The sequence below is a fragment of the Typopeltis vanoorti genome, chromosome 9 (genome assembly GCF_054136105.1).
Source record: "Typopeltis vanoorti isolate ZY-2024b chromosome 9, IOZ_Tvanoo_1.0, whole genome shotgun sequence".
Classification (NCBI taxonomy): domain Eukaryota; kingdom Metazoa; phylum Arthropoda; class Arachnida; order Uropygi; family Thelyphonidae; genus Typopeltis; species Typopeltis vanoorti.
The window spans coordinates 137,708,652-137,720,961 of NC_143557.1; the positions used below are offsets into that span (position 1 = coordinate 137,708,652).

General features: G+C 35.0%; 1 protein-coding gene across 3 annotated transcripts in view; it reads right to left on the bottom strand.

Annotated features, from left to right (window-relative positions):
• Positions 1-12,310, bottom strand: part of Tep2 (Thioester-containing protein 2) — a 320,565-nt gene that overhangs the window by 108,508 nt on the left and 199,747 nt on the right. For all 3 annotated transcript variants that reach the window (XM_090397649.1, XM_090397651.1, XM_090397650.1), the window contains exon 23: positions 8,893-9,037. In XM_090397649.1, coding sequence (XP_090253775.1) covers positions 8,893-9,037 — 145 coding nt within the window. The remainder of the gene's footprint in view (positions 1-8,892; positions 9,038-12,310) is intronic.

A 12,310-nucleotide genomic window follows, 5' to 3' on the forward strand; every position in this document is an offset into this window, starting at 1 on the left:
TTGACAAGTAACAGACTGATTTGGAGGAAAATTGTAGATAGGAAGTTAGTAATGATGTAAATTTTTCATGTAGTACTATCATATCCTGTACACCTGTTAAGGGTACATGTCAGGAATTTGATGATGTTTATCAAAAATTGAACTCTGAAAATATTCTACCCGCTAATCATTTGTCTCATGGAATTCATAATGCTTGAATGAATTGTTTGTCTTAAAATTTTGAAAATTTAATTTTAAAAGTTTAGCACTTGTTACATCAATTGATCCCCAGGAAAAAACTGGCATTTATTTATTCATATGGTGAAAACAAAATAGGATGATTTACATTATATTACAAATCAATGTTTTAAATTGGACAACCATTGCACTGCTCCCTCTATAGCCTGATGTGGTTTTGGTATTCCCACTAGGAAACAGGAAATTGGACAGGACTTCACTATATGAGACATGACTTACAGAACAGAGCATTCACAATTTGGCTGATTGTCAATTTTCCATTTTTGAAGTAGATATTCATATCTTCCATGGCTCATCCTGATCCTGTTCAGGGAGGACATTGTTTGCATGGCAGATCAAATCAAGGAGGCTCAGAACATGGATCAGGATCATCAGTAAGTGATCAATTGGTAATGCTAGAATTGTTCTGATCCCTGCATTCATTCTCAGGAGTAAAGTTGAGAATTTCCAATAACTATCCCTCAGACCAAAATTCATGATCTGAGTCAGGTTCATTGGGGGGATATATTTGAGATCAGTACTAGAGGTTCAGATTTAAGTATATTTTTTCAAAGTTGCAGTCTTAAGGTAGGGTGACATTTGTTAGGACAGGAAGCCATGGTGGTAGAAAAGTTGATTTCAGAGTACCCGATATAATATGCCTGGTTTGGTTCAGTTCATCTTTATTTGTGCCTATCATCGAAGGTTCTAAAGAAGCAGTGCAGGAATTTTTTTGAGTCATTAGAACAGGCAGCTGACAAATAAAATAGAAAAAGTGGTCCTTGTTGGAGATCTGAACAGCAGAGTAGGAAATAAATCCAACCAGGCATATACGAACATTTTGGGAAAATTTGGAGAAAGGGGGCAAAGCAAATAATAATGGTAAGTATTTACTGGATTTCTGCTGAGGACACAGACTAGTCATTACTAACACTATTTTTCAATATAAATATGTGCACAAGTTCACATGGAGAGAAAGCAATAAATAATAATGCTTCATTGAGTACATCATTATTGATAATGATATCATTATGCTGATTCAGGATACAAGCGTGTACATAGGATTTGAAATTGGAAGTGACCATTACTTAGTAATAAGCAGGATAAAAATGATATTACATTGAAAAGAACAGTATATGAGAAAATTTTAAAAAATTAAAGTTGAGCATTTTTACAGGTAAATTTTACTCTACTATACAAACATTATTGAAGAAAAAAATAAAACAAATTGAAAACAAGAACCAAACCTTGGAATCTTAGCAGCAATCTCTGAAGAGATTGATTCAGCTAGGGAGGCATGTTGTGAAGTTGTTTGCAAGGATAGAAAAATAAGAACACCATGGCAGACACAAGAAGTTAAAGAAGCAGTCGTGCAAAAGGAGAAAGAACACTGCCGACTTATTTGCTAGGAACGAAAAGTTCCTAGCAAATAAGTCGGCAGTTGCCCTTAAAGAATACAAAGAAAAATGTAAGAGCTAAGCTACGTGGAAAAGTAGCTAAACAAAAGTTAAGTGAAGACTTTGGTAAAAGTATGGAAAATAAATATCAGGAAGGTGACAAAATGGTCTGGAAACTATCGAAGAAGCTTAGAAATAGAGGAAAGAATATTTTAAAAGGAATCTAAGAAGATAAAGGTGACAAACTGAAGGATATCTTAGATGTCTGGTGTAATTACTTAGAAAGATTGTTAAATAAGTCGAGCAGAAACAGAACGTACTAGAAATTTTTAAAGAAGAATGCAAAGAGGAGTACATAAATACTTGAATAGAAAAAGCCATCAAAAGCCTGAAATGTGGAATAAGGCAACTGGATTAGATATTCGACCAGAAATGCTTAAGTATGGAGGTATAAAATTTTTGGAGTGTTTAAACTGCATAATTCAGGGGGCCTGGTCAAAATGTCAAATTTCCGATGATTGGAGTAGCGCTCTCATAGTACTCATCTATATATATATATATATATATATATATATATATATATAAAAATGAAAAAAAAAAAAAAACCTGAATATGAGAATTAAAGGAATTTCCCTACTCTAAGTGTTCCAGATAAGAAGTCGAGAAAGATTGTGGAAGAGAAATTTGCAGAACAAGCTGGGTTCAGGCCAAACAGATGTTGCCAAGATCTGATTTTTACTTGAAGACAAATAGTTGAAAAATCATGGGAATATGACAAGGACGTACTTCAGTTTGTTTTGTAGAATCTGGAAAAGACATAACAAGGTGCCTAGAGAAAAGCTTTTCAAAACACTACAATTATATGGGGTGAAATCCATATATATATATATATATATATATATATATATATATATATATATATATATATATATATATATATACAGGGTGTTCGGGATAAATTTGACAGTTTCGTAAGGAAAAAGAAAATCTTCTTTGTATCTATTAAATTTAATGAATTGACAAAAAACATTACAGGCAGAGTTAATTACAATACTATCAACAAGATTTACTCAAAATAACCACCATTAGCATCGATCACAGCTTCAATTCTGCTTCGGAACCTCGAACAAGCTGATGCTACAGTCTCCCTGGGAAGGGCCGCAAAAACTGTTTTAATTTTATCCATTAACTGGGCTTTTGTATTACTGGAAGTGCGATTGGTGTCTTTTTCAACTGCGCCCCATACAAAATAATCCATGGGGTTAAGGTCTGGGGAGTTTGGAGGCCAAACATTTAGACTGGTGAAGTCGTAGAAATTTTCAGACAACCATTTTTGACTTTTCCCAGAGGTGTGGCAAGGGGCCGAATCCTGCTGCCATACATACGGTGTACCATTGGCTACCCTTGTTATCCAGGGCTTGACTACAGTTAGCAACTCCACGAACAAAGCCCGAATTCCAATGCCAGGGTTCTTCAACACCTGTTCCTGCAGATTTGCGAGGAATTCTGCTGTACGAACGCAATCAGATCGTCTGCTAGGGATCTTTCTTCTTGCTACATCCTCGTAGTCACCATTGCAAGTCTCTAGTTCATGCCTGATTGTTTTTACTGTATTCAGGGAGCATTGGGCAGCAGTCGTAATATCCTTATTTTGATGGCGGGCACGAATCATCATGATACAAGTTATTCTCTTCCATGATTCAGGTGGGTTCCAGCTATCCATCCTTTCTGACATCTTGTATATGAATGAAGAAGGGTCCAAACTTTTAAATGAAGAGAAGTGTGTGTTAATACATGTAACTTACGGAAAAATATAATTAATTATAAATATGTCAAATTTATCCCGAACACCCTGTATATATAGATCACATTATAACAAATTTGGCATGAAACCCAGCAATAAAAAGACTAAAACTATGAAATGAATATAGGCAGGCGCATAGAAAACTTCAGTTGCATTCTGAATGGAAATCCTGTTGAACAAAAAATATTTCTGCTATTTAAGCACAATTTTTAGTGAAGATGGCATATTAAATCTGGAAGTAGACAACAGAGTAAGCACAGCTGTATGGTGGGGGGGGGGGGGGCAGTTGAATAAGTTTATATAGGGTGAGAGAAATTAGCCAAAACACCAAATTAGTAATATACAAAACAATATTCAAATCAGTTTTAAGTTATGGATTGGAGAGTTTGGTTAGAAATAAAGCACTTGGTCAAAGATTAGAGACCACAGATATGAGGGTTCTACGAAAAATCAGGAGTGAACCAATAGCATCAATGGCAGAATCATATTAAAAATGAAGATATTAGAAAAGAACTTAACATTATTAGCATTCAAGAATACGTCAGCAGAGCTAATCTAAGGTGACATGGACACTTAAATAGAATGGGTGAGGAAAAGTTAGCAAAACAGGTGTTTGATGCCAAGAAAGAGACCCAGAGGGAGACCAAGGTCTAGGTGCATTGATTCAGTCATAACTGACTTAGAAGCATGGAATGTTAGATATGACAACAGCTGAGTGATCACAAGTAATAGATTGATTTCAAGGGAAATTATTGATAGGAAATTAATAATAATGTAAACTTGTAACCTGAATACCCATTGAGGATATATATCAGAAAATTCATGATTGTCAGTAAGGTATAGCTGACACCTTGCACGGAATGAAATAGGAAAAAACGGCTGTGCTTCACCAGAGCAAATACAAACATGACATAAAATTGAGTTTCCAGGAAGAGGTGCTAAATTTGGTTACAACAAACTATGGTTAGTACTCATGGCATTGGGAAGTAAGGCCAGATTTATCATGTATCTAATGTAATCTTGGTGTTCTTTAATTCTAACTTGGAAGGACTGCATTCTGTACAAATAACAGCTAGCTAACAAAATACTTAATAGACAGCTAATGGAAGGTAGTAGGTAATAATAATAAAGAGCAGGTATAATTCTTCCTCAGAAGGTAGAAAACAGTTACCAAAATGAGTTGAATGTAGTGCATGCAGATGACTTATATTTAAACTTACTACTACTTGTTCTAATCCCCTTTAAGCTGAGGCAAATTTAACATCTGATTGTGGAGTTGAAAGATTATATCAAGGTTTCTCTGAATGGAGGTTTGATCTATCCCATCAGCAGTAATTTTTTATACTGTTTAGTGACCCCCAGAAGGGGACCAAACAGAACTAAACTTTGATTGGGCAAATGGTTAACAGATTCACTCTCCAACCAATAAGCAGCAGGTTCGAATCCTGTCATGAGAATGGATATTTGCATAGGCAGAAATGAATTGTATTGCCTAGTATGAGGTAACAGCCTTGGCAGCCTAAAGTGGCTTGAAAATGTTTGATTCTCTAGAACTGGGTCTCCAAGACTGTTTATAAAAAATTTTTAAAAAAAAAATTTTTTTAATGAAAAATTCTTAGTCAATCTATAATACTATATGCTTGCAATAACCTTTCATGGGTGGGAATAAAAGGAATAATACTATGTCTAGAAGAAATACAACAGAACAAATGAGATTCATGCATTCAAAAGTTGAAATTTTTTAAATGCTTCTTTGGTGAATGGTGTGAAAACTGTTGAATAAATCAGTCAGTGACAGGTTTCTGATACATGAAGAAACAAGGTTACCTAGGAAGGATAATTCAAATATCCAGGAAGGGAAGGGCCATTAGATTTAAGTATGTGATATAGCTATACATGGAATTATTTTATTAGAAAGTTGGCATCTCAAGTGTTCCATAAAATAATCTAATGCAGATCACTTTGTACTGTATCAATCCACCTATATCTTGGTCTTCCTCTGGGTTGTTTTGCTGCCAACCTGGGAGAGATTTTGCTAATCTTTCCTCTCCCATTCTGTTTAAGTGACCATACTACCTGAGATTAGCTCTGCTAACACATTCCTGGATGCTGAAATGTCAAGTTCTTTCCTAATATCCTCATTTTTAAATGCTTCTTAGGAGTGTGAATAGATGCCATTGATGCCATCTATTCACACTCCTAATTTTTTTCTCAGGACTCTCATATCTGCAGTCTCTAGTCTTCAGTCAAATGTTTTTTTACTTCTGACCCAGCTCTCAGATCCATAAGTTAAAACTGGTTTGAACACTGTCTTGTATACAGCTAATTTAGTGTTCCAAATAATTTCGCAGTTGTAGGAAGTCAAATGAATAAATTCATATGGAATAAGAATTTATTCAGTTGACTTTCTACAATACCAGCTTTGTTGATTCTGTTGTGTATTTCCATATTTAATTTACCATCTTCACTAAAAATCGTGCCTAAGTAGCTGAAATGTTTTACTTGTTCCACAGGTTCCGCATTCAAAACACAGTTGACATTTTCAATGCTTCTACCTAATTTCATCGTCTTTGTCTTTTTATTGCTGACGTTCATACCATATCTATTACAACAGCTATTCAATTTAGTCAGGGAATCTTGCAAACTTGTAGCAGGATTTATTTAGAAATATAACATCGTTTGCATAAAGCAAAGGGCTGACATTAATATCTCCAATTCTGATATCATGTTTAATACCACTTTCCTTCATAATGTGATCCATATAGATAATGAATAACAGAGGGGATAATGTACATCCTTGTCTCACACCAGATTTAACATTAAATCATCTTCCTGTACTTCAATTCTAACTGCTGACTTGCAACTCAAATAAAGACTAAGTATTGCTTGATATAATACACCACGGACACCATTGAATAGCTTCTCTATTGGCACCTTGTCGTATGCCTTTTCCAGATCGACAAAACTTAAATACAGGTCGTTGTTATATTCCCATGCTTTCTCAACTAATTGTCATAAAATGAATATCTGATCATGATAGCCTCTATTTGGCCTGAATCCAGCTAGTTCTTCACCAAGCTTTTCTTCAACAATTCTTCTCAAATGTTTCTCAATTATACTGCCATAAATCTTGCCCGGAACACTCAGTAGGGAAATACCTCTGTAATTCTCATATTCAGTTTAATTTCCCTTTTCATATATATGTACTATTGGAGCTCCAATCCAATCATCAGGAATTCGTCCCTCTGTCTAGGCCTTCTGAACTATGCAGTGCAGCTGCTGCAAGACTTTTATACAACCATACTTCAGCATTTCTGGTCGAATATCATCTACTCCTACTGCCTTTCCACATTTCAAGCATTTGATGGCTTTTTCTACTTCAAGTATGGATATGTATTCCTGACTGCATGCCTGGTCAGTGTTTTTTTTTCATCACTATACTGTCATCATTGTTTCATTTAGCATTTTTTCGAAGTAATTACTCCATACTTCAAGCATATTTTTTTCTCCCGTTTTCATGTCACCTTTATCATCTCTAACTCCTTTTACTGCACTCTTTCCTCCATTTCTAAGCTGCTTCAACAACATCCAGAATATCTTACCACCTTCTTGATATTTTCTATATTCTTGCCAAAGTCCTCCCATGACTTTTGTTTAGATAGTTTTACACAGTGTTTAGCTTTCTTACATTTGTCTCTGTATTCTCTAAGAGAAAAAGCTGACTTATTTGCCAGGAACTTTTGATATGCTTTCTTCTTTTCCTTCACTGCTTTAACTTCTTCTGTTCACCATGGAGTTCTGATTTTTCTCTCCTTGCAGACAACTTCACCACATGCCTCTCTAGCTGAATCAATGACTGTTTTCTTCAAGGTTTGCCACTGAATCTCCAAGGTTTGGTTCTTGTTCTCAAACTCTTTCATTTTTTCTTCAATAATCTTTGTGAATTTTAGTCTACAGTTCAGATCTGAGAGCTGCTCAACTTTTATTCGCTTTAAAACTTTCTTACATGTCATTCTTTTCAATATGAAATTCAATTTTATCCTGCTCAAGACTAAATAGTGATCACTTCCAATTTCAAATCCTCTGTACACTCTGGTGTCCTGCACCAGAGAGAAAACATCACTATCAACAATGACAGTCAATGAGACTTTTCTTTCCTTGCCTCTTCTCTCTATATGAATTTATGCACATTTTTATGTTGGAACATGGTGTTAGTAATAACCATGTCCATGTCCTGAGCAGAAATCCAACAGGTATTTGCCATTATTAGCTTTGCTCTTTTCTCCAAATTTTCCCAAAACATTTTTGTATGTCTGACAATCACTTCTTACTCTGCTATTTAGATCCCAACAAGCACCAACTTTTCCTTTTTCATTGTGTCAGTAGCTTTCTCTAGAGCATTAAAAAAATTCCTCCACTTCTACTTTAATAGAGCCTTCTATGGGACCATAGGCACAAAGAAGTCTCATTGTTCAGTTCCCCATTTTAATATTAACCACATCCCTCTATTTGAGACTGTCTGCCATTCAAGAAGATGAGCCTCGTATTTTGTGTGGAATACTATGGCTACTTCTTTTCCTTGATTGTCATTGCCTGAATATAACATTTTGTATTTATTGCTCAGAAAGATATTACCAGTTTGTCTTTTTTTGTTTCAGTCATCTCTGTTATGTTGATCTGGTACTTATCTAATTTCTCAGCTAGCTCCATTTCATTGCCTTTCAGGCTTCTTATGTTGGTTGGGTGTGCGCTTTCAGATTTGTTCCAGTCGCTGTTCGCCCTGGTTCCCTGGCGAAAACAACGGGGACTTTGTTTAGGTGACGCCCCAGCCGACATGAAATTTTGTCATGTTGTACCATCATTTTGTATATTGGTTTAAGCCAATAAGAATACAATTTGGTCGGCTAAATCCCAAATTGCTAGCCCATCCTCGTTTGTTCAGTATTCAGGTAGACACCCAACAGGATGTACCACGAGAAGGTGAGGATTGGACATAGGTCAGAAGCCCTGGTCAGTTCTCTGCATTCCTTTAAAATGCTATGTGGAGGTCTCCTCTCAGTTATATAGCTTTGACCCTTAAGCATTAGATTGACATAATTACTATTTCCTTTGAACTAACTATGTTCATTCTCATACAGCTATGGCAGATTTGAGTAAATGCACACTACATGACATGTCAGTTTAGAATATATCATTAGCTTTTATAATGTTCCTTTGAAGAGTGAGGAAACACTAGCAGCAATTTTTTTTTTATTTATTTTTTTTTATGTCTTCACCATGTACTTTATAAAAAGAACAGCAGTGCACAGAGAAAGAATCAAGGGAAACAAAATGCTAGCTTTCCATAATTGTGTTACTTAGGAAGTAGGTAACCCCATTATGTTGATAACCATTTGATTTTTTATAATTATGTACATAAGAGATGCAAAATTTTCAAGAAATTGCACCTAAAATTTCTAAATTCATTTTCCTTACCAATAGCAGATAGTTTAATTACTTGAGAACCCTCTACTGCATCATTTGGAATGGGAACTGACAAGTTGGCTTTCACTGGTTTAGAAGAAGGATGGCGCAAATCAATCAGAAGGGCTTTGTTATAATACTGAGTAGATCCTTCAGCCTACACTCAAAAGAAAAAGGGGTAAATACTAAAAACATTAATTTTAGCTTTTTCTAATCATAGAAAATTTTGTGGCAACATTATGAATATACAATTCCCAAACATTCTTTATATATTATTGTAGGTGATTTATGATTGATTATCTACCCAAGAATAAAAATAAGATGTAACATTACTCCTTTTTGATACAAATTAGAGATTACAACTGAAATATGTTAAAAGAAATTTCACAAAGTGTAATAACTGATTTAAACTCTCGAGAAATGTATAATGTGAAGTACATACACACAGACAGTTCCCGGGTTACAGACAAGATACGTTCCTGAGATCGTTTTAAGACAGATTTGTATGCAACTCTGATCCCTGATGAATAGCGCATGTACGGTAACAATAATAATAACAATACTATAATGGCCCATATGTGGCAATAATAATAAAGTATAATAATAATACCCCTGTACTGTAATAAGTTACAGAAACTATTGTACTCTTCTTTTCAAACATATTCAAAAATTCAAACAGAACATAAAAACAAAATCATGCAAAAAAGTTTAGATAGGAGATGGAGAAATTTGAAAAAAGAATATTAAAGGTTGCATCAATGTCTAGCTTACTAGAAGACATTTTTGAGTCAAGAAGGCTAACATTAATCAGAAGATGAGAGAATCAGGATTTGATTCTGTTGCTGGAGAAAGAAAGCTTACCACTGATGTCGGTCTCTTGAAAAAAGGTATCTAGGGTTGTTTGCACAGCCTTTTTCCTTTTTTTTTTTCATTATAAATGGCCTTGTAGCAGCTGATGTTCTCACTAACTACACAGTAAACCTTTGTAAACCACTCAATGTTAGGCTCTTGCTTCTCAAGCTTAGCAAATCCTGCTTTAATGAGATGAAAGACTTCAGCTAATTCTTTTGTCAAACTTTCTTGGCTCTGGATCTTCTGATTCTTCATGTTCTTGTGTTTCTATCAGCTGCTTTCCTATCTCCATAAGGTCTTAATTGGTTAATTCTTGTGAATGAGACTAGTAAGTTAATGACATAATTTTCATTTATGTCCGATTTTATAGTGCATTGCCACTATCCACCACAGCTTTTCTGGCTTCAGCGATGTCTTCTGTGAAGCCATGAAAATCACCAGAGAATTGAGGGCACAGTTTCTTCCACATCCCTTAATTGTTGGCTGCTTTACTTCTTCCCAAGAATCAGATGTTTTTGATAGCATCATGGATGTGATAATTCTGTCAGGCCTCTCTCAAGGTCGTCACATCGTCTTCCAAAGCCTTGACTGCTTGCGGGAATGTACGCCTTAAGTAATAAGCCTTATATGCATAAATGACTCCCTGGTCTGTTGAGTGGTAAAAATACTACCTTTACATTAGGGTAAAGGTCATCTAAAGAGGTTGGATGTCCAGCACAAGCAGAATTTTAAAAGGAATTTTCTTTTCCCCAAACAATAGTGCTCACGGCAGGAAGAAAACATTTCAAGAACCAATCTATCTTCAAACATGGTAAGTGTGACCATGCATGAAATAAACTAGTTCCTGAATTATTAATTTAATTATTGTTCCCCTGGTCTTGTTCTTATGGAAAGAACAAGAGAATTTCAAAACAAAATATTTATCTGTTATTGATTATAAGCTTTTGACTGTTGATTACACAACAAACCATGGAATATGATAAGACCAATGGAAAACATGAACATCTGTATAACGATCAAGAAGCTTCAAGAAAAAACAGTCTTCAGAGAAACAGTGTTCAAGTGGAAAAGGGGATTGCATCAGGCTGTATATTTGCCTTCTTTTTAATATTGATAGTGAATATATTATGAGAATGGCTAACTTAGACAAAGATTCAGCAGTAATTAAGATTGGTGACAGAAAAGTAAGCAGATTAACCTCATAGCAAAAACTAAAGGAAGATCTGGAGCAGTTGATTCGTTAAGAGAGAGAGCAAAAAAGCTGGGCTTAATTTAAGCATCAGAAAAACTGGAGTGATCGCAGGAGATAGAGATCTTTGAAAGTTATGATTTACTGTTGTCCAGAATAAGAAAAAAAGTCAATGTGAAGATGAAATTAAAAGGAGAATTGCTATACTTTAAATCTGACAAAAATTATGAAAGAGGTGCAAAGTCCACAAAAGTTAGGATTGTTGCATTCAGTAGTAATGTATGGACATGAAAGTTGGATCCTTAAGAGAGCAAATTCATACATTTGAGTTATGAACATGTGGCAGACTTAAGTCTCCTCCAAGAATGCAATCCTTGCAATCCAATCATTTTTAATCAAAGGACTCTTGTCTCCTTATATTTGGCTTAACTAGGAATACCATCAAAGCAACTAAAGATATTAGACACTTTCTTTTATGCTTATTATTTTCACCTATCTACAACCACTGATTTCTAATGTTATTTTGTAACCACTGAAGTTTGTTTCCAAGTCATAGGAAACTACAGAAATTAATCAAATGCTGTAAATCAGTGACAATTCATATCTGTAAAGTTAACACTGCATGTCATTACTAAAAATGAATCATGAGAGGAGCAGTCAACAATCATGTTTTACAGTGAATATGATGAGTGAATTATTTTCTAGTTTCCAATGTAGCCTTATATTTAGTTTGATTATTTCAACCAAATTATCCCCATCTTCTTTTTTTCCCCTATAGGGAGTAGACAAGGCTGTTTTATTCCTATCTAACATTTTGGAGAATGAGGAGGCAGTTCAATCCACAAGTAGCTAATAGCTGCCTCAAGATTATTACTCCTTATACATAGCATCCAGTGAAGGGAAGCAGCTGACAACTGGTCCCTAATCTTGACATTATGTTTACTGTCTGAAATAGTGTCGGTTCTGTGGTTGATTTTCTCGAGTTTCCTTGAGAGACAACCTGCTTGTCCATGCCAGAGATCAATTAACTTAGGAACTGTTCGAAAAATGACTTACAAAGAAGTGTTCCTCTAGTCAGTGACTAGAAGCGAACTTTCTCCTGAAGTAAAAAGTTCGGCCAACTGAAGAAAGACTTTCTTTGGGTTGCCTAGCGCCACTTTCACTGGGATACAGACTTAAATCATATTCACACATTGGAATAAAACAACAAGTAAAATCGGAAATGCCTTTGCTGCAAGTTTTTTTTTTTTAATTAATTTATTTATTGGGGGGGGGGGGGGTTAGTGATGAGAGAAGTCAGATAAATGTCATAACTTTGTATTCTATCGATAAAGATGTTGTTTAAATTGCTGATATGAGATATATTTCTTCATAAATAGAAAGGCTTTT